The sequence below is a fragment of the Aethalodelphis obliquidens genome, unplaced genomic scaffold (genome assembly GCF_003676395.1).
Source record: "Aethalodelphis obliquidens isolate GAN/ISIS:26980383/991018 unplaced genomic scaffold, ASM367639v1 scaffold12, whole genome shotgun sequence".
In the NCBI taxonomy this organism is placed as follows: Eukaryota; Metazoa; Chordata; class Mammalia; order Artiodactyla; family Delphinidae; genus Aethalodelphis; species Aethalodelphis obliquidens.
In genome coordinates, this window is record NW_020837956.1 from 8301183 (window position 1) to 8328782 (window position 27600).

A 27600-nucleotide genomic window follows, 5' to 3' on the forward strand; every position below is an offset into this window, starting at 1 on the left:
CAGCTAATTCTAAAAAGTAAATGTCATAAACTTTGGGAAAGTATAGTGTTTTATATGTAATTGTATGTTCGTGTATTTAAACCTAATATAATTTTAATGTGAAATGCTTTGAATAAATTGTATTCCAGCAACCTGTGGGCTTCTTCATTTTTATCTTATTATGTTTTTATATAACCACTTTAAGCCATTTCAAGGACTTGAGTCTTAAAATTTTTAATTAAAAATTGTGTGGTGGCCTCTCTTGTGGCCGGAATTTCCTTGTTTTAAATGGTGTACAGGTTGTGAGTGGGGAACCAGGGAAGTCACTGCTTATCTGCTTTAAGGACAAACAGATATTCAGTCTGAGATCTCTGAGGTACAAAGTTGGCAAGAATTAGAGTTGGGTGTGTGGTGAATGACACTTACAACAGAGGGGGTTTTATCTTGCTCTAAGTGTCAGACAGAGGGAGCATTTTACAGCTGCACGGATGACTGGGCTCCACTCCACCAGGGCTGTCTTCAGCACACTCCCCTCTTCCTCCTGTTCCTCGCTTGCGAATGCTCACTGAGGCCGCTTCAGTGTCCCCTCTCCCACCAGGAATATTAATTGTTCTCTCTCCAGGGCCCCCCTGAAGCCACTTGAAAACGCAGCAGGTACCGACCACACAGGTTGTAAACTCACTGAGGATCAGTTCTTTGTCTCCTGTCTCTGTGTCCCCAGCTTAGCACATGCATGAGTTGTCAGTGGTCAGTTCTGTGGGTTCTGCCGTGTGTCAGGTGCCCCTCTTGCGTGATGTTCACAGTGAGGAAACTTAGGGAAGTTAATTTGCACAGAATCACAGCGATAATATCACATGGCCAGGACTTTGAGAGTCATGTACTTACTCTGAGGTTACAAAAAACCCGATGGAATCCAGCCTAAACTCAGTTAAAAATCCAGTTAATCCAATTGGAATCTCTAAACTATAGGAATATTTTTTTAAAACCTTTCACATTAATACAAGTGTTTGCAGTCTCTGGACAGCTAGCACTGTATTTTCTACCAGTTAATCAAAATACCCAGTGCCTGGCATAATTACTGAGTTTTCAAGTTCCAATAAATTATTAAGCGAGCTTTATATTGCAAATTGTGCTTCCCGGTACAATTTATTTCTCCAGTCTGTCTGCAGTGTGTGTGCTGTGCACATTTTTCTTCATGTCTTCGAGCAAACAATATTCATTTAGTATTTGCCTTTTTGAAAAACCAATATTTGTAGAGTTTCTGTAAGTGAAAGCAACATTCCTGAAGTATGGTCGAAATAGTAGCTGTAGGGGGTACAAAATCATGGTAACTTATCGCTTTGCTGTTGGACATCATGAGCTTGAGTTTCCAACAGAAACGTATCCTTTCAGGCTTGTGGACTCTACAAAGCCCACGTTATGCAGCCTTGGTACAAATAAGATAGCTGCATTAGCAAATTCAAAATAGGCACTTTTTTTTTTTTTTTGCATGAAATAAACATCATCAGGTCCAGGTAGAGCAAAAAACACTTAACCAACTTAAGATCTGCCACCTCTGCACATTCATTTGGACAACGGTTGGCTCTTGGGATCCATGTTTCAAGAGTTCACTAGAGAATAGATCTCACCAACCCTGCCCCCTGTGTGCACTTGCTGAGATTCTCTTAATTATTTACTTCTTTTTGTAGTTTCCTCCCCCAAGAACTTGAGCTCTCCCAGTGCTCTGCAGCCCCACCAGTTAGAACAGCCTGGCACTGGTAGGTGCCCAATAAGCATCACTGATTGAATCAGTGGGCACATCACCTGTCCCCCTTTCCAAGGCATGTTGTTTCTGAGACGTATGGTTTGTGTGCATTGGGGGGTTTCTTCCTCACACAAATTATAGGAGATAGAGGTGCCACTTTTTACCTCAGATCTAGGATACTGGGGTTGAGAGTTGAGAAGTCTTTCAAACCCTGTGTGCCCACATGTTAGCATTTCTGGATTTGCTGCCAGGAGGAAGAGGGCTCTCAAATGTGGGATGAAATCAGACAACTCAAGCTGAGTACAAGTACAGTGCAAGAGTGGAATCAGCAAAAACAAAGCTTAGTTTTTAACATGGGGCCATAGAGCTTTTTAGAGTTTGGGGGAAAAAGGAACATCTCCAATTTCACGAAAAGACAAGACCACCGCACGAACGGTAACTGTGAGGACTATTACATGAAAAGCTGCGAAGTGTTATCCATCCTTTGAATTGGTGTATTAAAATCTTAACCCACCGCTTAAAACATCATTGTTTTAACTGTTAAGCTGCTAACACCACATGCATGGCTGTTCCCGGGCCGCCACCAGAAAATGGGCTGTGCTCCATCTGCCTACCTCCGCCCAGGCTGTCTCAGGCAGACCATGGAATAAAAACAGGATATTGCTCTATCGCCTGGCCACTTTAGAAGAACCAATCATTTTATCAAAAACAAATGACAGATGAGATTTGAATTACCTAGTTTAGACTATTTGCAAATAAGGATGCCTTCTTTCAGGCACGAGCATGGGATGTGTTTTCCAAATAAGCACAGATCCACCAGTAAGATGCTTCCTCACTCCTGCATCCTAGCATCCCATTCCCTCGCTCTCTTCCTCAGAGTCTGCTCGGTGCTCCAGATCCATGACTGGACCCAAAGGAGAGTGGCTCAGGGCAGCTGTGCTAAACTCTGCCAAGTGACTAATGTGCATCTCAGTAGAAACCCCTATAGCCCCAGGTCTGTAGTTAACACTTGGATTGGTGTAGCTTTAAATAGCACTGCTGCTAGCTGTTTCATCTGGGATCAAAACAAGAGAGTGGAAGAAAAGAAGAAAACAAATGCAAGATCTACTTCTGTGAGCCTGACCAGGGAGATCAGCTTGACCAAGGGCATGATTGTGTCTTAAATAATCTTTATAGGAACGGAAGCCGTTTAAAAAAATCACCTCAGGAAATATTCGAGTTAATATAGGTAATTATTTTCTGCTTAATTAAAATTTCCCCGTCAGCACAACTTGCAATTGGAGGGCTTAAAATGCCAATTTCAAAACCTTTACCTGTTGACCAAGGGCCTGCAAACTACAGCCTCGGGCCAAGTCCAGCATGCTCCCTGTTTTCATAAATAATGTTTCACTGGGACACAGCCACACCACCCATACTTCAGAGTTGTGTGTGGCGCCTTCACACTACGACAGCCAACTTGGGTATTTGCGACAGAATGTATGGCCTGCAAAGGAAATATTTACTGTCTCACCCTTAATGGGAAAAACTTGCAACCCCTGCCTTTTTTTTTTAAAATTGAAATATAGTTGATTTACAATATTGTGTTAGTTTTTGGTGTACAGCAAAGTGATTCATTTATATATTTTAAGGTTATTTTCCGTTATAGGTTATTACAAGATATTGCATATAGTTTTCTGTGCTATATAGTAAATCCTTGTTGCTTATCTATTTTATGTGTAGTAGTTCGTATCTGCTAATCCCATACTCCTCATTTATACCCCCTCCCCTTCCCCTTTGGTAACCGTAAGTTTTTCTATGTCTATGAGTCTTTCTGTTTTGTATATAGGTTCATTTGTATTATTTTTTAGATTCCACGTGTAAGTGATATCATGTAATGTTTGTCTTTCTCTGTCTGACTTACTTGGCTCAGTATGCTATTCTCTAGGTCCATCTGGGCTGCTGCAAATGTTACCAGAGTGGGACCCCCTTCTGAGGCCCGAGAGTGTGCTCTCGTATAACACTAGGAAGTGAATTGTCAGAGGAGACACACGGACTGACAAAGCAAAAGACTTTATTGAGAAGGGCCGCCTGGGTGAAGAACAGCAGGGTAAGGAAACCCAGGAGAACTGCTCTGCCATGTGACTTGCAGTCTCAGGTTTTATGGTAATGGGGTTAGTTTCTGGGTTGTTTCTAGCCAATCATCTTCCTCGTGCCCATATGTGGTCTGGCTCAAGGTCCTTCCTGGTGGCATGTGCATCTCTCAGCCAAGATGGATTCCATTGTGAGGGTTTCTAGGAATTTGGCAGGTCATATTATGGACTGGCATCTCCTCCCTCCTATTGGCCCCTCCTGAATTCTCCTGGTTAGTTTTTGGTGGCAGCACCGAGTTCTTTATCAGGACCTCCTGTTGTGAGACAACTCAGAGCAGTTATTATTGTGCCTGGCCAAGGTGGGTGGTTTCAGTCAACAGTTTCCTAACACAAATGGCAATATTTCATTCTTTTTTATGGCTGAGTAGTATTCTGTTGTATATACATATACACCACATATTCTTAAACCAATCGTCTGTTGATGGGCGCTTGGGTTATTTCCATGTCTTGACTATTGTAAATAGTGCTGCTATGAATGTTGGAGTGGATGTATCTTTTCAAATTAGAGTTTTTATCTTTTCTGGGTATATGCCCAGGAGTGGGATTGCTGGATCAAAATAAGCTCTATTTTTAGTTTTTTGAGAAACCTGCATACTGTTTTCCATAGTGGCTGCACCGATTTACATCCCCACCAACAGTGCAGGAGGGTTCCCTTTTCTGCACATCCACTTCAGCATTTATTATTTGTAGACTTTTTGATAATAGCCATTCTGACTGGTGTGAGGTGCTGCCTCATTGTAGTTTTGCTATGAATTTTTCTAAAAATTAGCGACGTTGAGCATATTTTCATGTGCCTGTTGACCAAGGGTCTGAAAACTACAGCCTCAGGCCAAAGCCAGCATGCTCCCTGTTTTCGTAAATAATGTCCATTATTTACGAAATAAATAACTATTCTGCCCATTTTTTTGATTGGGTTTCTTGTTGTCGTTGAGTTGTATGAGCTGATTGTATATTTTGGATATTAACACATTGTCAGTTGCATCATTTGCAAATATTCTCTCCCATTCTGTAGGTTGTCTTTTCATTCTATTGATGGTTTCCTTTGTTGTGCAAAAGATTGGGTCCCATTGGTTTATTTTTCTTTTTATTTCTTTTGCCTTGAGAGACTGATCTAAGAAAATACTGCTATGATTTATGTCCAAGGATGTTTTTCCTATGTTCTCTTCACAACCCCTGTTTGTGGTAATTACACAGAAGCAGATCTCTACCCTTCTAATGCAGGGAGGGCTCACTGAACTGTGTGCACGCCTCTAGAACAGTGGTTCTTCTCCTTGGCCTCACATGCCCTGAGGAGCATTTTTTTTTAAAACAGACCAGTGGAACCAATCTCTGGGGGTGGGTCCATATTGGCATCTGTTAAAGCTCCAAGGTAGAGAACCACTGCTCTAGGGAAAAAAGAGAGGGAGGGAGGGAGAGAGGGAAAGAAAGAAAGGAAGAAAAGACTGAATGGTTCTAACGCTCATGACGTCACCATGATGTACCTCAGTGGCTGTCAACCCTCACTTCACTCTGGAATCACTGGAGAGTTAAAGAAAAAACCCAGTCTTCTTCCTCCTTCTCCATTCTCCATTCAGGCCTAAAGCCACTAGCTGACCACACTGTGGTTGGGAGTGGCTGTGGGGTGTGAGTTGGGGTGGGAGAACTGTGGTGGGCCAGAGTAGGCTGAGAAGGACACCTCTGCAGACTTAGGGACAACTTGATTTGGGAGTTAGGGCCTTAGCAAGGTGTCCACACAGGGGAAGACATGCAGTGGAGTTGGGAGATTGGTTACGTATTGGAGGTTAATTAAATGAGTGAAAATATTAAGGCTAGTGGAAGCCAGGTTTCTTACAATTGGAGGAGGGAGTTATAATTGCAAAAAGGGACAAAAACTAGACTCCACTCTGTGGTGGTAGATTGGAATTGGATGTATCAATGTGGGGAAAAAATATATATATAAAAATTTGGACAGATGTGTCTGTGTGTGTATGTCTGTACACACATACATACACATGTATACACATAAACATATATATGCATACATATAGTCCCTAGCTTTGTCCACTGAGAGGGCCTGGGAACAGTAATGCCCCAGTACCAATGAGCATACTTATCACTCAGATCTTGGCTTCTAAATACCATTTTCCACTGAAAGGAACCAAGATTCTTTAGAGAAATGTCTGCTTCCATGACTAGGGGTTGGGAAAGTACATGATGAGCCTGAAACACTTTGTTGTGAAAGTGTTCAGAGAATGATGGGGACCTGTCAAAGGAGGCAGAAGCCAGCTTGAATGGGCTCCCATTGCCACATCAGGGACAATCTGAACATCCAAGTTAATACTGATGGTAAAAGATTACAACCATTGAATAAACCAGGAAACCACAAGTTGATATTGATATAAATTTAAAAATGAATTAATGGAAAGTGATGAAGAATAGGCCATTTACACAGTTTCTAAATACCTGCCTACAAATGCTTATTAATTACAAAAGGAGGGCAAATGGTTGACTGTGGTGAAGCCTGGCAACTACTCCTTTGATCAAGTGATCAAAGTGAACAACATCAGTTTGGGACAAATCGAAATCAAGCGCCACTGATAGGATGTAATGAGAAAAGCACATCTCTTCTGTGATATTCCTGCCAAAGGTGCGTGACCTGAATTTAATCATGAAAATATATCAGACAAACCAAATCTAGATATATTCTACAAAATCTTCATGTGTCAAGGTCATGGGAGGTAAGGAAAGCTGATGATTATTCTAAACTAAAAGAGACCAAAGAGAATTGATGACTAGATCCAATGCTTGATCCTGATCTGGATCCTTTTGCTATGAAGGACATTGTCAGAACAGTGAGTCTTCCTTTTTTTTTTTTTTGTACATCTTGATTGGAGTATAATTGCTTCACAATACTGTGTTAGTTTCTGTTGTACAACAAAGTGAATCAGCCGTATGCATACATATATCCCCGTATCCCCTCCCCCTTGAGCCTCCCTCTCACCCTCCCTCTCCCACCCCTCTAGGTCATTGCAAAGCACTGAGCTGATGTCCCTGTGCTGTCGCTGCTTCCCACTAGCCATTTTACATTTGGTAGTGTATATATGTCGATGCTATTCTCACTTTGCTCCAGCTTCCCCCTCCCCACCATGTCCTCAACTCTGTTCTCTATGTCTGTGTCTTTATTCCTGCCCTGCCACTAGGCTCATCAGTACCTTTTTAATTTTTTTTAGATTCCATATGTATGTGTTAGCATACAGTATTTGTTTTTCTCTTTCTGACTTACTTCACTCTGTATGACAGACTCTAGGTCCATCCACCTCACTACAAATAACTCCATTTCGTTTCTTTCTATGGCTAATAGTCCATTGTATATATGTGCCACATCTTCTTTATCCATTCATCTGTTGGTGGACACTTAGGTTGCTTCCATGTCCTGGCTATTATAAACAGTGTTGCAATGAACATTGTGGTACATGTCTCTTTTTGAATTATGGTTTTCTCAGGGTATACGCCCAGTAGTGGGATTGCTGGATCATATGGTAGTTCTATTTTTAGTTTTTTAAGGAACTTCCATACTGTTCTCCATAGTGGCTGTATCAATTTACATTCCCACCAACAGTGCAAAAGGGTTCCCTTTTCTCCACACCCTCTCCAGGTGTGTGTTTGTAGATTTTTTGATGGTGGCCATTCTGACTGGTGTGAGGTGATACCTCACTGTAGTTTTTGTGTGTGTGTGTGTGTGTGGTACGCGGGCCTCTCACCGTCACGGCATCTCCCGCTGCGGAACACAGGCTCCGGACGCGCAGGCTCAGCGGCCATGGCTTACGGGCCCAACAGCTCCGCGGCACGCGGGATCCTCCCGGACCAGGGCACAAACCCGCGTCCCCTGCATTGGCAGGCGGACTCTCAACCACTGTGCCACCAGGGAAGCCCCCCTCACTGTAGTTTTGATTTGCATTTCTCTAAGAATTCATGATGTTGAGCATCTTTCCATGTGCTTCTTGGCCATCTGTATGTCTTCTTTGGTGAGATGTCTATTTAGGTCTTCAGCCCATTTTTTAACTGGGTTGTTTATTTTTTTGATATTGAGCTCCATGAGCTGTTTGTATATTTTGGAGATTAATGCTTTGTCTGTTGTTTCATTTGCAAATATTTTCTCCCATTCTGAGGGTTGTCTTTTTGTCTCATTTATGGTTTCCTTTGCTGTGCAAAAGCTTTTACGTCATTAGGTCCCATTTGTTTATTTTTGTTTTTATTTTCATTACTCTAGGAGGTGGGTCAAAAAAGATCTTGCTGTGGTTTATGTCAAAGAGTGTTTTTCCTATGTTTTCCTCTAAGAGTTTTACAGTGTCTGATCTTACATTTAGGTCTTTCATCCATTTGGAGTTTATTTTTGTGTATGCTGTTAGGGAGTGTTCTAATTTCATTCTTTTACATGTAGCTGTCCAGTTTTCCCAGCACCACTTACTGAAGAGGCTGTCTTTTTTCCATTGTATGTTCTTGCCTCCTTTGTCATAAATTAGGTGACTATATATGTGTGCGTTTATCTCTGGGCTTTCTATCCTGAACCATTGATCTATATTTCTGTTTTTGTGCCAGTACTATACTGTCTTGATTACTGTAGCTTTGTAGTATAGTTTGAAGTCAGGGAGCCTGATTCCTCCAGCTCTGTTTTTCTTTTTCAAGATTGCTTTGGCACTGTAACACTGCACATGTGTCACTTTTACATCACCACCATCCAAAGGGCAGACATCATTCAAGACTCACAATAGCCAAAATAGCCAAAGTAAGTGAGTCTTGAATGATGTCTGCCCTTTGGATGGTGGCGATATAAAAGTGACACACGTGCAGTGTTACAGTTTCACTACATGAATATCCCAAGTTTGATGGTTGTATTGTATAAGGGAAGTGTGCTAGCACTGCTCTTCAAGTCTGAATGTATATTCAAATCTCCTGGGGATCTTTTTAAAATGCAGATTCTGATTCAGCGGGTCTCAGTGGGGCCTGAGATTCTGTCAGTCTAACTAGCTCCCAGGCGACACCCATGCTGCTGGCCCAGCGACCGCACTCAAAGTAGCAAGGGTCTAGGAAACCCATGGAGGACATTCACTCTTTGCCTCTTAAACATCCACCTTCCCCCTTCTTTTGGTTCCAGACTCTGGTTTTCCTTTGGGGATCATTCCCTGCCTGCTTTCTGTGCACCTGTTTTGGGTCAGCTTGTCCTCAAGGCTCAGGCATGAAGCATGTGACCTGGGCCTGCTCCATCCCATACTGAGCCACTGTGGAAGGTTCCAGGTTGGTTCTGAGACTCAGCCAGGGCCAGTGAGATGCAACTGTAAGAGTCCTGGCTGAGCTGGCACAGTGTCTATAAACCTCTTCATCTTCTGGAGCCTTCCTTGGCTTCCAAGCCTCACAGTGGCTCAGACTTGCCTTCTGCCCACTAACTCCTAAAGGCCTCGAAGGCCTTTCTGACCCCACATGACTCCACCACATAGTAGCCCTGTGACCTTACTTAGCAGACAATTACTCTGTGCCTCTCTTTCTTCATCTATAAAACAGGATACTGTCCACCACAAAGGGTTGTTTTAACAGAGAAATTAATGACGTGATCCAAATAAATAAAGTGTTTTGCCCTGAACCTGGTGTGGAGCAATTGCTCAGTAAATATTTAATTGTTCAGTTTGGCTTTTGGAGCCCATTACCTCACCCAGAAAGAAGGGATGGTACCTCGCTGGTATGTTTTAGGTCCTTTTCTATACTGAGAATGGCTCAACAGAGTTTGAGGACCCTGGAAGATGAAGCCAAATATTCCACTAACTATTATGTTGTTGTTTCCGCATAGCCTAACTACTCGATTCATACCTAATTTGCTCCTGTCTTGTATTAGTTGCCTATGCAAATACATATCAAAAGGAAATAAATTAGCGACACTGTAGGTGTCCCCAAGTATGGTTTTCAGATTCCCAGTAAATCGCAAGCTCTGGCCGGGGATCAGAAATATCTTTCGACTGTCTTTATTCTACTGCCATCCTGTGGCCAGCCTGTGCCACTGCAGCACTGTGGACAGGATGTAGCTGAGCTTTGTGTTCTCACGGTCCTCTTTGTGCCTGGGAAGGGTCTCCTTGGGAGAAAGTGCAGTGGAAGGGCCTTCTCGAGTCCCCCACCGGCGGGCAGGAGTCTGGGCGTGAATCACCAGTCCTGACTTGACTTCTGTTTGATGAACTTTAAGGACATATAGTACAGGACCATGAAGCCACCACTGATGCCTATGATGAAGAGGTAGATGGCGTAGAGAGGGTATGAGCCCAGGCCCATGGCGTTGAGGATCTGGGGACAAGAGACATCAGTGAGCTCATTAAGAACATGCTCAGACGGCTGCCATCTCTTTAGCGTCCAAAGCCTTGGCTCCTTACCATGTCTCCCGGGATAGGGATGGTGATGTTGCCAGCTGCCAGGTGATACGTGTGCCCACCAAACTGGATCTGCATCAGCCCTTCAAAACACCATCGGAGGAAGGACATCTTGGAAATCCACGCGGGCACTGGAGGCGGTGAGAGTCACATTACTCACACAGTCTAATCATCTGCTCCCTGGGAAGTAAGCCTGGAGAGTGGCCATGGTGGCTCTGACCCAAGGACAGCAAGTCCCCTGAGGGAGCAAGGAGGGGTGGGGGTGAGAACAAAAGGGTGAACGGGCAGAGGGGAAGCTCGGGACATGGACTGGGGCAGAGGGACCTAGTGGCTGCAGGATCACCGCACGTTTGACCCATAATAACCCCAGAGAGTGTCAGGTGTCAGGTGTCCAGCATGTGCTCAGCTTCACACAGCTTACGGACTGGGGAGACTCAGCAGCCCCAAGCCAGAGATTACTGAGTCTGCACCCTGACCCTGCGGAGGCATCACGGTTCAGGGAGGAGGAGGAGGAAGGAACCCTGATCGCACAGGACAGGAAAGGCCTGTGGATGGGAGCGGGTGGCATTCCTATAGAGAAGGGATGCACAGGCTCCATCGTGAGAGCATGGAGTGTCCTGGGGGCTTCAGAAGAGCTGGGGGAGGCAGCAGGGAATGAGCAGCCCCAGGAACACTCGGGGAAAGCAGTGGCTGGATCTGCACCTTAGGAAGCTCGCGCTGCATGGATGAGGGTTGAGAGGGGACATGGAGGAACCAGGGTCACAGATACCGGCCTATCACAGTGGCCCACGATGGGCTGATGGGGCCAGGGTTGGGGGGTAAGGCAAGAGGACACTTCAGAAAGACACAGGAGGCAGAACTGACTTGGCTCACTGGTGACGTGGAGGGTGAGGGAGAGTCAAGGGTGGGCCCTGGGTGTCAGCCGGGCTGTATGAGAAGGTGTCATCTGCACCACGCCCCACTCCCCCTGTGTGGAGCCACTCCCTTGGCACCTGCTCCCAGAAGTCGGACCTAAGGGTTGAGCTCTCATCTCCAGGGGAAAGCAGGCCAATCCAGCCACAGAAGGCCTCAAGAAGCTTGACCAGGTGAGGGGAGCAGGCCTCACCTGTCCACAGGTTGTCCAAGCTTATCATGAAGCCCCCAGTGAGGTAGAAGGAGTTGTAGAGAGCGTTGCCGAAGAAGGAGGACATGTGGAAGGTGGGGAACAGGGCGGCGGTGGCCATGGCCATGGTTCTGCAGCAGAAGACCACCAGCCATACCAGCAGGAAGTGCAGCAGGAAGGGCTCGGGGCCCGGGCGCAGGTTGGCCAGCCAGTAGGTAGGCATCCCATAGATGATGATGTAGATACAGTGCTCGGGAAGCTCCCCTAGGATCTGCGAAGGACAGACCTTGCAAGGATGTGGAGCCAATGCCTTCATCTGCTACTGTTCTTTAAATGTTCAAAAGTAGCAGCCCCCAGTGACACCAACCTTCCCTCCTGGTGGTTTGATGGGGGTTGCAGCACGGAGGGCTGGTGGGCGTGGGTGTGTGGGACTCTCAAGCATGAGCTCACTGCTGGCTTCCCCCTGCAGATGTCATGTGCTCCCTCTGGGGCAGTTCAGAGCTCCTAAGACCTGGTTTCAAGTCCCCACCCTGCCTGCCCAGACCTGATAGCTGTGTGGCCTTGAGACAGCCACATAACCTCTCTGAGCCTCTGCTTCCTTGAAATGAGGACAGTCACACCTGCTTGACCCACTTCCCAGGGACATGGTGAGACTGGAGAGGTGAAGTATGCTAGATGTTTCCCACCTCTTCTTTGTTAGGTTTCTGAGGACCAGAAAAACGTCATTCCTGGTCCATAGTCCTGGCCTTGTAGTAAATGTTTAAACAATATCAAGTCTCTGAAACTCCCCAGAGCAACGTGGCATTTGTAACCACAGATGATGCATGGCCCCACAGTTCAGCAAAACGCTTCCCTGTAACTTCTGTACAACGTGGAGCAGCTTTTTCTGCTCCTCCTCCTACCCAGGGTGGCCACTCACTCTCAGGCCTGACCAGTCACCTTGGCAAAGAAATACGGCTCCGCAGTGTACAGCCCATCTTCTAGTTCATAGTAAAGCAGCGCCCTCTCTGAGTGACCTAGAAAGGGGAGAAAAGGAGAATGAAAAAGTGAAATTAATTTACAGTGTCTCTGTTTCTGAGTCTCTCTTAGTACAATTAAAAATAGTTTTACTGCCTCAATGTCATGTATTTTTTTTAAAAAACAGGCAATTTTAGATCCTAATTTAGATGTTTGTAATTCTGTGAGTTCTGCATTGCTGTCAGTATAACTCCTGCTAGGACAGGAATGCCTCAGACTCCTTGGTAATTTGTTCTCATTTGCATACTAATACTAATGTTCTAACTTGAAAAACAACCATCATCTTTTATTTCACAGTCAGGGTGAAATTATTCAGTAAACCCGTCTTCTCCAGGAGCTCAGAGGAACTCAGGCCGGCCCTGGACTAGCTCATTGCATGGCCGACGCTGCTCCACGTGTGGGTCATGGAGAGCAGGCCACACTCACATTTGGCAATGACATCCAGGATCACGTTGAAAGGGACGAGAGCTCCGATCATGAACAAGACGGCCACCGTGTCCATGAAGGAGAGCTTGACGGCTCCATGGCCATAGTAGAGGAACCCGATGATCAGGGACATCAAGCAGGCCTCTGCCCCGTGGATGAGGAGGGCTGGCAGGTCTCGGAAGTCATTGGAAATCTGACGACTTAAAAAACAGAATAAAGATGTGCCAAGGGACAATAGGCACCAGCACTGTGACCTTGGCAATGTCCTTGAATCTCCGTAAGGCTCATTTTTCTCCTCTGTACAGTGGGGAGGGCAGTGCCCACCTCACAGTTACTGTGAGGGATCAAACGAGAAAATCGATGAACGCATCTGTCTCACAGTAGGTACTCAGTCAATGATTGTGACTTTTATCACCACTGTATCACCTTGCTATTTTATTTAAAGAGTTATCCTGAGGAAATAACCAATCAAGAGCGTAAAGGTGTATGTACAAGGATGTTTGTCATAGAGTTACTTGTAATAGCAAATGACTGAAGGTAATCTGACCATCAATATGGACTTAATGGGTAAATGAATTATGGCTAGATTTGGAAACCCTGAGGAAGACCTAACCAGATGAGAGGCAGAGGCGCTATTCTAAGGCGGGGGGGAAAAAAGGTTACGGAACAACACGTGTGATCCCATTTATGTATTAAAACGGTTATGTGCATGGAAACATCTTAGACTCACACCAAACACTCAGGTCTGGTTTTCTCTGAGGGCCGGTGGATCAAGGAACCTTCCCTTTCTACTTGAGGGTCTCCTGTGTCAACTGAATTTTTCATAGTCATTCTGGGTGATTTCTACGAGCATCTGGCTATCAAGGAAATTTTGATTTTGTTTAAATAATCAAAGTAAGAGGAATGCTCTGTAGCACATGGAGGGCTGGTGCTGGTTTTTTCCAAATGATTCTGCCTCTTCAAATTCAAATTCCTCTTTCAAATTCACTTTAGATCCAAAGGGCTTAATTTGATACAACAAAGACTTTTGGGGAGTGTGTGTGTGTGTGTGTGTGTGTGATGAAATGGTAATTACCGGATCAGCATGTCAAACTGCTGTAGGGGGCCAGGCAGCTTAGTGGGAGGCTGTAAGGGGTTGGTGTCCCTCGGGGAAGCTGGGCTGTCAGGAGACAGAGAGTGTCATGGGGGCTTGGGGGCGGCCAACTTTTGCAGGGCGCTCTTCACGCAGGGCCACCTGGCTGCCTTACCTCTGCACGTAAGTGCCCACACCCTGCTCCCTTGACTCCACTGTCCACAGAAAGTCATCGAAGCCACGTATTCTTTCTTGAAACAAGGCTGCAAGGGACTGAGCCTTCTCCCTGGTGGCCACTTCCTGCTCTTGGCTTCGCCTGTCGATGCTGGTCAAGTCCACTGTAAGCAGAGGGCGACCCGGGCCCCGCAGGTGCTCACAGCCCATGACACTGGTCAGCCCCCGGGGCCCCCGGGACATGATCCCCACCTTCTGAGAGTGGACCATGAAGTGACGGTCAGAGCAGAGAGAGGCAGAGAGCTGCCCAGGACTGTCCCCGATGTCTACAGAGAGCCTTCCTCGGGAGAAGGGCCAGTGAACACTGGCACTGGTCCCACCAAGCAGGCTTATTATGGGGACATCCCCAGGACAGAGAAGGAGGCTTTGGGCTTTTGGAGCCCAAGGCCACAGCACAGTTATGCCCTGGCTCTAACTCCAGCCGTCCAAGAAGCTTGTGATGAGGACTCAGCCTCCCGGGCGTGCCCACCATGGGGAGAAGGCAGGCTGGCCACGGGGAGGCTGAGCAGTCTGGCTCCCAGCAGCTCTAGTTCTCAATGCAAATTAGTCATTTTGGCTTCCCAAGCAGCCTGCCCAAAAGGGAAGAATGTTTTGGCTGGAGGGTGCCAGGGTCTGGCCAAATATTAAGTGTAATTCTCAGTGTCCCGGGAGGAGGGAGCCAGCACGACCAGCTGGAGAACAGGCTGGGCCGCACGCACCTCCATGTCACCCCCGCTGGTAGCACCTGGTAGCCCCAGACCACAGCCCTCCTCTCCTGGGGCCCCTGAAATGCCAGAAGGGCACACCCGCCAGTCACAGCCAGGGCCTTCCTAGGCCTCTCCTCCCTCCATCCCCCCCTTGGTCAGGGGATCCCTCTTAACCTCTCTGCCCCTTCCCTCCTCCCATTTTCATGACACATCTCAAGGCGGGATAACGTCTCGGAGAGGCCTTGTAAACCATGAAAGGTCCCTTCAGTGTGTGGGGCCCTAGCTTCAAACGCCAGATTCTCTGCCAGACCGTGGGGCCCGGATCCGTGAGGGCCATCTGCCCCAGGGTTTGTGGGCAAGAGCTCCCCCCGCCACCCAAAAATGATAATAATATAAAATTAAGAAAAAGAAAATTTGTTTTTTCAGATCTGGGCACCTGACTTCTGGTAACTTCTCTCTAGGGCTACAGCATATTGTTCCCAAAGGCCAGGCTGGCAGGTGCCCTCTACCCCCTTATCTGGGGGTGACCAGCCAGAGGATGACACACTGGCAGGAAGCCAAACTGGCACGTGGGCACAGGGAGGGAGGGTGACCTCTAGGTGAGTTCACACAGTGGCAGTGAGTGCAGAGGGCGAGGGCTGGTGGGCCAGAGAGAGTGGCCTGTCCTCCTAGGGGAGAGTTGGAGGGTAGATGCCGGGAGGAAGGTGTGGGCAGCAGGGCCTGGAGTCTGGGAGGGGCTGGGCTGGGAGGTGGGAGGCCCAGTTCTGCCGCCTGATTATAAGGACTCCAGTTTTCTCATCTATAAGGACGAAGATGACCGTGGCATGGCAGGGCTGTGAGGGTCAAAGGGACACCCTCTGGTGCTTGGCACCTGTGGGCACAGTGTCTGCCCTCAAGGAGCTGGTCCTTGTCATCATGTTTACTGGGGAGGCCCTTGCTACACCAGGCCATCCTGGGAGGAAGGCTGGGCTCCAGGTGACCTATGTTTGGGACAAGCCCCAGCTGCTGCTTCCCCAGCCCTGGTACAACCACGCAGCCTGTCCGGCAGCCACAGCATTCCTCAGCACTCAGGATCCAGGCACCTGCTTTCAGGGTGGGCACCTGGAAAGGCAACTGTCCCCACAAGAATTGAGGGCCATATGCTGAGGCCTCAGGACCCCAAGCAGAAAGGCATCTCTGGTGCTGACTGCAATTTTCATACCTAGAGATTCATTGGCCAAGACCACCAAAAAGCCTGAGCTGGCCTGGGCCCTGGGTCCCCCTCCACCACCCAGAGCCTCTGGGCTCCCTGCCTTTGTGGGGGAACCAGGGCACGGCTTTAAGATTTCCTGGTGGTTTCCGACCTCTAATATCCTGTTTCCCTACAGAATCTGAATGAAGACCACAGTTCCAGAAATGGATCCAAACTCTCTTGGATTATATCTCCTCCGGTTTGGAGCTCTCCGAAGGTTCTTATCTGTCATGCACACAAGGGTGGCTATGTCAGAAGCTGCTTTCTTCAGGCCCCCATTCCTAGCATTTGATGCTTGGCAAACTGAAGCCTGTAATACACCCCATCTGCCCCCCTGTCTCCATGCTCGGTCCTGTTCTCCTGAAGCTTCTGAGAGTTTCTCTCCTGGCGGGGTTCGGGGTGTAGGGGAGCCCTGTTCCTTGCCTCTGGCCTGGCTGGCTCACCATAGTAGTCGGCAGGGTTGCTGTAGCGGGGACAGGGGTGGCCGGCTGCCGTGAAATACTGGACCATGTGCTGGGCTGCCCCCAAGTAGATGGTGGTCCCGGACGTCATCAGGAGGACCAAATCAAACAGCCTGAAGATATCGGAGCGAGGCTGGTGGATGGAGAGGAGCACCAGCCTGTTGCCTTTGGCCAGCCTGGACAGGGTTTTCACCAGGTTGTGGGCCGTGAAGCTGTCGAGGCCAGAGGTGGGTTCATCCAGGATGAGGATTCCTTCCCAACAAAGAGAAGCCTGGTTAAGGGGCAGGGCTCCGGCTGGACCGGATTAAGCCAGGCGGGCGGTGCAGGCCCCTGCTGCCTCACCTGGGTTCCACAGCAGCTGCACTGCGATACTGACTCTGCGCCGCTCGCCCCCGGACACGCCCCGCACGTAGGAGTTACCCATGAGCGTGTTGGCGCATTGGCGCAGCCGCAGCTCCGCGATCACGTCGTCCACCTGGGAGGCAGGGGCCTGCGGGTTTAGGAGGGCTGCGCCGGCCTGCTCGCGGCCTGGCCTGTGGCGACCCACAGTGGAAAGACGCCTGGGTTTACGGCGCCAGCCTTCATTTCCCCGATTCAACGTTTGTTCCCTGATTCTTTCCACACATCCAGAGCAGCTCCCATGTGCCGAGCACAGCACCACTTACTGGGAACGTGGCCATGCCCTGGCTTTCTGCCCGCACGGAGAACCGGAAAACAAGTGAGCAAATATTCATCACACATTTGGGGCTGAGATGGGACTTTCAAGGAAAACGGGGGATGGAGGGGCAGGGCTGAGCGCACGGTGGACGTTTTCGGACGGACAGATGGTGAGCTGGGTCGCTCAAACTTGACCTGTGGCCGGACCCTGAGGCAGGAAGTGAGGGACGGGGAGGGGAAGGGTGTTTTGGCTCCTTGGGGGTCACTGGGGTCTGTTAGTTACCCTTTTGTCACGCTGGGCCTGGGAGAAGTCTCTGGGCAGGCGCAGCTGGGCAACAAAAGCCAGGGTCTCGCGGACGGTCAAGTTGGGGAGCAGCTGATCGTGCTGTCGCACGTGAGCCACGCACTTCCTGACCAGCTGGGGCGTGCTGTGCTGCCCGTTGATCCAGATTTGGCCTGACTTAATCTTGCCGCCGTGGCCTCGCCCGGTGATCACATCCAGCAAAGAGGCTCTCCCACAGCCTGAGGAGCCACCAGAAGTATCCCTGAGAGCGGAGCTTCTGCGGGGGCCAGCCTGGAAGCCACTGCCGCCTGTGCGCTCTCCAGACTGCTCTGTCCTTGCAGATGTAACCAGCCCTCAGGGAAGGTGGCACAGCTCTCAGACCTGCCTGGGGCAGCCAACTTGAGCATCCTGGGGGGTGCGGGGTGTTCAGGCCACGTCGGCCTGTGGCTGCGTGACAGAAGGCTGGAGTCCTAGTTGCCGCATGACTGCCTATGCCTGGAGCGATGCCCCCCCCCCCCTTCCAAGCAAGGCTGGTGTTAATTGCACTGTGAAGCTTAACTATTTTTGCCTGGCAAACATGCCGGCAACATTTCATCATTCAAACATCATTTGGCTCAGAAGCTGGCGTTGTGGGAAGAACTAATTTTGGAGAATTAATAGGGTGTCTCTTAAAAATGCAAAATTGGAACGTATTTTCAGAAAGGGAGAAAAACAGAGAAGTAATAAATGTGGAAATGATTTTAAAACTACAGTACAGTGTGCCTATGGGTTCTGAATTTCTCTACACCCTCTGCACTCATTTTTCTCAGTAGTACCTTCCACTCTTAAAAAAAAAAAAGGATCCATGACACGCAAATTAACACCATCCACTTCTGAATGACATAGTGATTGCTATCAATTTGGGGACGTAAGTGTCAGATTGGATCAGCTTCCATGAGATTCCATGAGACTCTTTCTCTGGCAGCCACTTTAACTGTAAATGCAGATAGGGTTCAGGCTCTGAGAAGGCCTTCTTGCAAAGGTGCTGGGAATAGCGCAGTCCAATTCCCCCAGGTGGGGGTTTGGTTTCCTTATTGCAAACTCCTTTTGGAGGGCGAATTTTTCAAGTTGTTTTAAACAGGGAAAACTCCAATACACAGTGTAACAGCGCTTCCTTACCACAAGTCCAGGCCTTCCACAGGCAGCCCCCTGCCCCCAGTGCAACAAAGTTCCAGAGGCCTTCCCGGTGATCCGGCTGCTTACCTACTGGAGGTTCTCAGGGTGGAAGGGGACCTGTACGCTGCCTCCTGGGTGTACCTCATTCAAGGTCCCTGAGAACTTAGGTGGCAAAAAATAGCCAGGAGAGAAACCAGAGGGGAGGGCTCTGGCCCTGCTCCCGGCTCAGCCTCGGACATCATAGGGTCCAGGCTCTGGGAGCGCAGGGGACTTTGCTAACATTTACAGAGACCTTAGGATTCCCAGTCAGGGAGCAGGGTGACTACATTTCCTAGACAAAACCGTGGGAGGTGTGGGCAGCCTTTCCAGGGGAGGTTGCCAAGTATATTTGGGGAGATCCTCTGTGAACCAGGAGAAAACACCCACAGGCATTCAAGACCCTTATAAAATGGCTGGAATCTCCAAATCAGTAAATTAATTCGCCTTTGGCACTACTGCTGATTCTATAGAAGAAGCTAAAATGCCTGGGGGGCTGTTTTAATTAGTTTCACTTTACTGTTATAATTTTGGTGAGCGGAGTATAGATCACAGGTGGTATAATTGGTAAACCTTTCTAAGAAATCATTTAAATAATTTCAGCCAAGTAAACCTGCAGCTAAACCACACTGAGCCTAGAGTCGAAAGTTCTGGAGATGCTCAGTGTGATTCCTGCTTGGCCTCTCCCGACTGCCCTTTTCTTCAGCCGCAAATCAGGGTTGCTAACAGCTGCAGGACTGTGTGTGGCCAGGATTAACAATCATGACACTCAGCTTTGTGGAAGTGCCTAGTAAGGCCCATATGCCCCCTCGACTCTCAGTTCATGAGAAAAAGCAGGTATAACCAGAAAAGCCACCAGGTGTTACAGACAAAAACAAAATTGGCCTGTGAAGTTTGCACATTTTTCTTGTTTAGATCCGAATTGCAGGGGCAGGACCAGAAGTTGGCGAGACTTGATCTGTGGGAGTTGTTTCGGTTACAAAGTGCATTTGCACACATCGTCGCATTTGATCTTCGGTTAGACAATAAACAGAACTTTTCCGCATCAGAAGACTAAAGACTAAAATGTTCAAAAAGTTGAGTAATCTCTACTTCTGGAAATGATTAATTGAAAGGTATAAAGTGCTCCCTCTAACACTGTGTAAGGGAGAAATGCCTTGATCTGTGTTTAAAAAGAAAGAAAGAAAGAAACAGCAAACCCCAAATGGAGTCACCTGTCCTAAGCCCCACACCACCGGACTGAGACTTAATACCTAACTTAATTACAGTTTCAATCTCTCCCGGGAGTGGAATCTTAAACCAGCCCATCTGACATTACCTGGTAAGCACTGATAGACCCCTACTGTCCCCCAAAGGAAGGTGACCTTGCCTAACACAATCAGCCCTTTGCTAGAATAACTTCCTTGTCCTCCCTCCTTCTGCCTATAAAAGTCTTTCATTTCGTACAGCTCTCCAGTGCTACTTTCTGTCTGCCAGTTGGATTGCTGCCCAATTCATGACTCGTTGAATAAAGTCAGTAAGATCTTTAAAATTTAATCAGTTGAATTTGTTTCATCATCTGAGAACCAGGAGACCAGAGTTCTAGTTCTTGCTCTGCATTAAATGTATGTCCTTAGACATCATTCCTCTTTTCTAAACTTTGGTCTTCTCATCTGTCAGATGAAGGGGGAGTGGTATGGGGCAGGAAGATACTCTAGCAATATTGAGAACTAGGTAGTTTGAAAACCCTCCTCTAAAGATGCTTCCAGGCTGGTCAGGAGGAAGAAAGGTAGAATACAGTGGAAGGGAAAGAACTCTGTTCTCCAAGCCCCCTTCCAGTTCTGGCATTCTACACTTTTAAGTTTGGCCTGCAGAAGTGACTTTTTTTTTTTTTTTTTTTTGCGGTACGCAAGCCTCTCACTGTTGTGGCCTCTCCCGTTGCGGAGCACAGGCTCCGGATGCGCAGGCTCAGCGGCCATGGCTCACGGGCCTAGCTGCTCCGTGGCACGTGGGATCTTCCCGGACCGGGGCACGAACCCGTGTCCCCTGCATCGGCAGGCGGACTCTCAACCACTGCGCCACCAGGGAAGCCCAGAAGTGACTTTTTGAAGCACTCCAAAAATCTGGATCTTTGCAGATGGTTGAAGGTTGAGCTAAGACTTGGGGTATCTGAGAAGTGAATTGTGGCAGGGGCTGTGCCTACCCACTGTTTGACCAAAACAGGAATCTGATTCAGGGGGAGCAATCAATGAGTGCTTCCTGTGGTGGAGGAGTACCCTGGAAAGAATATTCAATTCCAAAGCTGCATGATGCTTTTGGAAAGGCCTTACCTTGATATTAATGAAGGACCAAAACTCTGACTGTAGCTGTAAGAGGCCCACTCATGATTCATAAGGGCAGTGACTGCCTGAGAGCAAGTAAATGGAGGAGCTGAGATTTGAACCCAGCTGTCAGACCCAGAACTTGTGCTCTTATCACTCTGCTATATTATTCTACTGGTCAGCAAAGCGTTCTGTAAAGAGCATCTGTTTGTTTGAGGGACCACTCTGCATCCCAGGAGAGAGAGAACCCATTGCCCAGCTATTTGCCCTTATTGGTACCTGAGCTCCCTATGACGGCCAGCATCTGTCCACTCCTCACTTTGAAGCTCAGATTCTGAATGCCTAGCTCACAAGAGTCCTTGTGAGATGTCCAGGGCATCCTGAAGTGAGACAGCTGCTTAAACCAAGGCACCTGGGAGGCTATGTCCACCTGTGGGGAGACATGAAAAGGTTCCTCAGAGAGCTTCACTTCTGTTCAGCTCCCTCCAGGAGACATCCTCCTGTTGATACAAAACAGGACTGAGGGGTCACCCACTCAGGTTCTACCAAACATGGAGGTGGACCCCACCATGCTGAGAACCCGAAGCTGCCATTTCCAAGTCTGAAGAGAAGACTTGGGAAGCATGTGTAATAGCAGAACAGAAATAAATACAAACATGGAGGGACTTCCTTGGTGGCCCAGTGGTTAAGAATTCTCCTGCCAATGCAGGGGACATGGGTTCGATCCCTGGTCTGGGAAGATCCCACATGCCGCAGAGCAGCAAAGCCCGTGAGCCACGACTACTGAGCCTGCATTCTAGAGCCCGCAAGCCACAACTACGGAAGCCCGCACACCTAGAGCCCATGCGCTGCAACAAGAAAAGCCACCGCAGTGAGAAGCCCGCGCACCACAACAAAGAGTAGCCCCTGCTCGCCGCAACTAGAGAAAGCCCGCGTGCAGCAACAAAGACCCAATGCAGCCTAAAAAAAAAATACACAACATAAAAATATTAAAAAAAAACACAACGTGGAGCAAAACAATGCTTTTATTTAATAGTAATTTACTAATAACTTACCGGGCATTTACTGTGTGCAAGGCATTGTATTCATCTGCTTATTATATCCATTATCATTCAGTCCTCATTGCAAACCTACTATAACGTATGTACTGTTATAATCCCTGTTTACAGATGAGGCTCAGAGCAGTGAAGTAACTTGCTCAAGGTCACACAGCTAGTAAGTGGCAGAGCAGAGAAAGGTTATGGTGGGGCTTGTCAGCTTGTTCTAACTCACTTCCCCAGAAGCCAGACTTGGGCCTCCGAGGTTTACCATCCCAGGTCTCAGCATGTTCTGCCTGGGCCACCTCGTATCTGGCCCTGGGGAGGCGTGGGAAATAGGGGTCCTAGAATCTGACCAGGAGATTCCTGACAGCCTCTGAAAGGGCAGCAGTCCTTGCACTCTGATATTTTATTAGCTCCAGGGAAGTACATTTTACAAAAAGAAAAAAAAAAAATATATATATACACACACACACACATATGTGTATATATATGTATGTAAAACTGATGAGATCTGAATAAAGTCTGTAGTTTGGTTAATCGTATTATATCATGGTTAATTTCTTAGTTTTGATCACTGTGCTATGGGTAAGCAAGATGTTAAAATTAGGGGAGGGTGGGCAAAGTGTATATGGGAACTCTGCACTATTTTTGCAACTTTTTCAAAAGTCTAAAATTATTTCAAAATATAAAGTTAAAAATGAGTTTTAGAGATTTTTTCCCACGGGCTCACATGGTTGGCTTTATGTTTTAACAAAGATCTCATTGTCTTTTTCATGTCTGTCAACCTCCAGCTCCAATATGTGTAGTTGACGGACGTCTCCGTGGTGCTTGCAGCCAAAACGTGAGGTATCACTGTGGCCTGGACTCCGTCCTTAGGGCAGAGGGCCCCCAGCTGGGTTCACCCTTCCCTTCCACTTGGGGAATTGTTTGGCCCTCCCTGCCTGCTCCTCCCACCTGCACTCAGGTGTGCCTCTACCTGGTAGCTGAGATCTCGGACCTCCAAGGTATTGGACTGGCCACTGTAGGTGAAGTACAGGCTGTTGTCACTTTCAGAGGAGAACACGCTGTCCTGGAGGCCCTGCCGGGAAACATGACAGGTGAGGGGCTCCTTCAGAAGGAGGAGGACATAGGAGAAAACAGAGAGAGGAGACCCAGAGAGGTGAGAGCAGGAGCTAGCGTGGGTGAGATCCGAGTGGACAAGAGATGGATTTGCAGGAGGAACCCAAGGGCTCTGAGGAAACAGGAGCATCCATGAGGGCAGGGCTCCGCCTCCCTGCAGAGAGAGCTTTGGGGCTTCCCTCCAGCACAGCCTCTGGCCCCAGAGAAGCTCAACCGCAGGCTGCTGGAAGCTGAACGCAGATCTCTCTTGGAAGAGACCCAGACCCTGGACTGGAGAGAGCTTCGTGAGCCTCTGTGCTCAGAGAAGACCTGGGCTGGGGGCTGGCCTTTAACTTTCTCTTCCCTGCATCTGGCTTAGTATCTCCTGATGCCAAACAGACTTTCCATACCCAGCATGTGAGAGGAAGACCGCTATCAACAAGCTAGTGCTCGGTACTTGTGAAGACACTACCATTAGAGGAGTTGCATCTTATCTTGGTAACGATTTTTCACAACAAAGCTCTTCAAAATGCTGTTGGGAGATTTTAGAGGAAGTCCCTGTCATCACCATCGTTGTCATCCTCCTCCTCATCACCATCTTTTTGCTGTTTTTGGAGTGCTGCTTTATTTGAATGTACATCAAACAAATCAATGCTTCATGGTATCAGCTGATAACTTCGAATGATATTAACCATCTGCAGATCTGAGTTCCTTCTGTTTTATCAATTCAATCATTTAAATCACTGAGGCCCAAGCAAGGAAGAACCTGCCTCATAAGATTTCTGTTATTTTTTTTTTAACATATTCAATTTTTCTTTCATTGCAGCAGTGCAGGGGAAAGTACACATTCATTAATAAGTTCCTGTTGATAACAAGTTCCTGTTGATTCCGATCTCCCCTCAGAGCTGCCATTCCCCCACTGATGTGTTCCTTCAATCAATCAATCAAGCATCCAACAAATACTTATGGGGGCCCACATCATGCTTTAGTCTTGAGTTTGGGGTGTGACTGTGAAAAGAACAGTCTTTGAGAAGCTTAGATTTCAGTGGATGAGACAGGTGATGAGGATGGAGCAAGACAGGCAGACGTAGAGGCAGGCTGACCTTGAGCACCCAATCAGGCTATATTTTCACTGTCTCCGCAGCGTCCGTGTGCTTTATGTGGAAACAACATGGCTTGTGACTTCTGTGAAAATAACATCCAGCAGTCTTTGTCAAAGCATCCCTGCAATGTTGGAGGTAAAAGGTCCTTAAAAGGGACATTGAGACCAATGGAAGTGGAGGGAAGTAAATCCGGGGGACAGTCTGCTGCAGGCTCACTGTGAGTACCCCCAGAGTTCTGGGAGAGTGTGGAAACAGCAGACCATAGCTACTTACCTTGTTTAATGTTTAAACCAGTACAGTAAAGATCGTATATTATATAGAAAAACATAGGAAAGATCAACAGCTAAGTCAGCAGAAGGACTGTCTTTGGGGTATAGGAAGGGTTACAGGAGGGAAGGGTCCATGGTGGGTAGGGGGAGTGGATGGGCTTCAAAGCTATTGGTAATTTGTGATGGGTATGGAAGTTCACCATTCTTTAAACTGCTTTGTCTGAAATATTTGTCAAAATATGTTGTCAAGTTGAAAGAGTGTGTCCGTGAGGAGAAGTCCAGAGTTCCGCTCTCACCTCGACCCCCAGCTGCAGGAGGCGAGAGGGTCACGCCCTCGGAGATGGAGAATGAAGCTGGTGGGGAGGTCACGGGTAGCTCTGGATTCCGGCGGGTCGGCCCTGCAGCCCTGCCCCTCAGTCACCACCTGCACAACGGGCATTCCCACTGCCTAGTTTTCCTGTTGTATTTGGTTGAACCATCAGAAAGTCTGTCCATTGCTGAGAGACTCATTTGGGCTAACATGCATCCTGCTTGTTTGTTCTTAAAAGGTAAATATCTGCAGGAGGAACATTAGTCAATTGTAGAAGGTATGAGTTAGCTCAGAATTTGCTTCTGCAACAAACAGCTGGGCCAGAATCTCCCCAGGTTAGATTTGGAGGTGGAGGTGCTGCTGAGAAAGGAGGGCTGGACACTTTGGAGTCTGGAGCAGTGTGTGGTGGTGACCTTAAGCCTAGAGGCTTCCACTCTCCAGGTGGGAGCTTGGAGGAGGTGGAGGGTGCTGGGGCCCTGGGGAAAGAGGTATCAGATGGGAAGACAGATGAAAGGAAGGAGAGAGGTGCATGCTCCCTGCTCCCGGGCTAAGTCGGCAGGCGCAGGCCAGCCAGGGGCCCCAGCCACCATCAAGGGCCTGTGCTATCCAGAGCTGCGTAGACCGCTCCACTTTCAGAAGAAGAGAATTCGTGGCTAGGCTGGGGACCACCTCTGTTCCATTTTGAAATATTTTCCTTGGCTCCCAGGAAGGATTTGTTAGAGGCTTCCTGAGGTTTTGACAAACTCTCTGTATTTTTCAAATGCTTAAATATCTGTTCAGCTGACATCTTAATCAGTATGACTGTCAGAACATCACTTGAATTTCTGACAGGTGACACCCAAAAAAGCAAAAGCAGGTTTATTTGTAGGTAACCAGCTCGGCTGCTGCTGGGCTACATTGTAATTTCTCCTTGTATTAACTTCTGATCAGATTCCTGAGTCAGAAGCATAGAGGAGAAGGAGACTCGGGGAGCGCAGAACCCAAGTTCCTTGCTCTAAGATGAGGAACCCGTGCCCTGGAAAAGTAGTGTCATGCTGAGGACTCCACACAGAGGCCTCAGTCCCTCTTGTCCTCTTCTGGCCGGGCTTTTGCCCACAGACCGAGGAGCCTGTGGGCCGAGGGCGCCTGCCATTCTACGTACCTGCGACCCCAGAATTCCCTGTGCAGGTGGCCACAAGTCCACTCCCAGGGCTGCATGAACTTCGTCTCAGGCCTATCCTCCTGGGCACCCCAGGCCAGAGGGGCATTTGTTTGTGGAGGGTATGGATGGAATGTGGGTGGGCAGGATGGGGTGACCACGTAGGGGTGTGTGTGGTCATGTGTGGCGTTGGGTGTGGGCAGATAAGGGAGACAGGCTGTGGCTTGGGCTGGAAGCCACAAATCCTAGAATTTTTCAATTTACACCTGGCCTTGCACATTGTGAAGAAGGTATGTCAAGCTAAGGGGATAAAAACTATTTTATTTAATAGCTTTTAACTTGACTGGTAACTTTTAAATATCTAGACATAGGGTACATAGCCCTCAGCCTCTTGTTCCAGGCTCCATAAATGTTAGGGGCAAACTGTCGCTTGGCACCTTGAATAACGGGAGTGGAGAAAAGGCAATTGGAAATGGCAGGGCCTGCACACGTTCCTGGATGTCAGATTCGGGCAGTTCTTTGCATCCCAAGCGGTGGTGGCTGAATTGTCAGACCTTCTAGAAAGTGTCCCCAAAGCCACGGGGGACTTTGTCTCCTGGTCAGGCTGAGAGCAAGCACTGCAGTCACGGCTCCTAGGAATCCTTTCCTGGCAGGGGTCGGCCCCGGGGGGTGTTCCCAGAGCACGGCTGGTCACCTGCTCTGGCCGCAGAGCTGACTGGGAGTGGTGGGTTCCGAGCCCTGGCTGAAGTCAGGTCCTAGCCACTCAAGGCCAGTCCAGGTGGCCTGTGGCCCTTCATGTCTTTCTGTCCCCGCCCCTCAGCCCACTCACAGCCGGAGAAGACAGATGGGACAGTGGCATGAGGTGGGCGTGGAGGGTGGGCATCTGCTTCCTTTCTGTCTTCCGATTTCACTTCTTGCTTCAAACCCCACCCACATCCTGATTTCAGTCAAAGGCCATTTTTCAGGCAAACATTTCTCATGTAAAATGATGGCAGAGACCCTGTACCTCTTGGCCCCCTCGTGTCGTGTATTCCTTCCAGCTCTCTCCGGGATCTTACGACCGCCTGTTGTATTTGGAGCATAAATTCTAATGTTCCCACAGAGTCCTCTGCCATCCTGTCTCATCAGTTTGCTGCCACTGAGGCTCTGAACTTGACAGCCACATGGACAGAGGAGACACTGCAACATCCCCGCGCGGTGTGAGCGCATTTCCGTGATGGAGTCTCATTTGGAAAGAAGCCAGATCAGCTCAGGTCGCAAACAAGAACATCATTTCCCTGTAGGAGCACGTCTTAGGACAGGAAGTGACCTCAGAGCCCCCCCACCAACCCCTGGCCCCTGAGTCCGCTCCCCTCAGCCCTCTGATGCCCAGGAAGTGGAGTCCTGCTGTCACGTCCTCGCTCTGCTTGTGGTTCTGCTGCTGAGTTAGGACCGAAAGTTCGTGAGGGAGAGAAAGGTCCAATGTGCCCCCTCCCACCAGGACCGTGGTGACTCCCCATCACTCACCGAGTCATCCTGGGGAGCAGCCCTGTCCCCCAGCCCTGTCTCCTGTGGGGCCTCCTCAGCCATGGGGCCCAGTGGTGTCTGCGCCTGTCTCTGCAGCTTCCTTTGGACTTAACCACTGCCGGCCAGGGCCAACGTTCTCTGTCTCCCAGAGCTAGGCAACCTCTGGTCTGGCTCCCAGCATTCCTCTCTGGCCAGCCCTGCCACAAACACGGGCTGTGTGCTCTGCCCGCTGCCG

At 48.5% G+C, this 27600-nt stretch overlaps 1 protein-coding gene across 1 annotated transcript; it reads right to left on the minus strand.

Moving 5' to 3' along the window:
- Window positions 1-9480: 9480 nt before the first annotated feature.
- On the minus strand, window positions 9481-27504 carry ABCG8 (ATP binding cassette subfamily G member 8). The gene is made up of 13 exons (XM_027113896.1): window positions 27366-27504; window positions 22918-23019; window positions 21181-21331; window positions 17411-17649; window positions 16813-16945; window positions 16453-16722; window positions 14034-14196; window positions 13862-13945; window positions 12787-12986; window positions 12283-12359; window positions 11347-11614; window positions 10245-10372; window positions 9481-10158 (listed from the first exon to the last, which is right to left on the minus strand). The coding sequence occupies exons 1-13, from the start codon at window positions 27426-27428 to the stop codon at window positions 10021-10023; spliced, it is 2016 nt and encodes a 671-aa protein (XP_026969697.1). The 5' UTR covers window positions 27429-27504; the 3' UTR covers window positions 9481-10020.
- Between the last annotated feature and the right edge of the window lie 96 nt (window positions 27505-27600).

Coding starts and splice junctions, on each gene's coding strand:
- ABCG8 (XM_027113896.1), bottom strand. CDS start 27,428: ATGGCTGAGGAGGCCCCACAGGAGACAGGGCTGGGGGACAGGGCTGCT. Junction 17,650..21,180: donor GGCCGTCATAGGGAGCTCAG/GTACCAATAAGG, acceptor GTGGCTCCTCAG/GCTGTGGGAGAGCCTCTTTG. Junction 12,987..13,861: donor CAGTTTGACATGCTGATCCG/GTAATTACCATT, acceptor CTGTTTTTTAAG/TCGTCAGATTTCCAATGACT.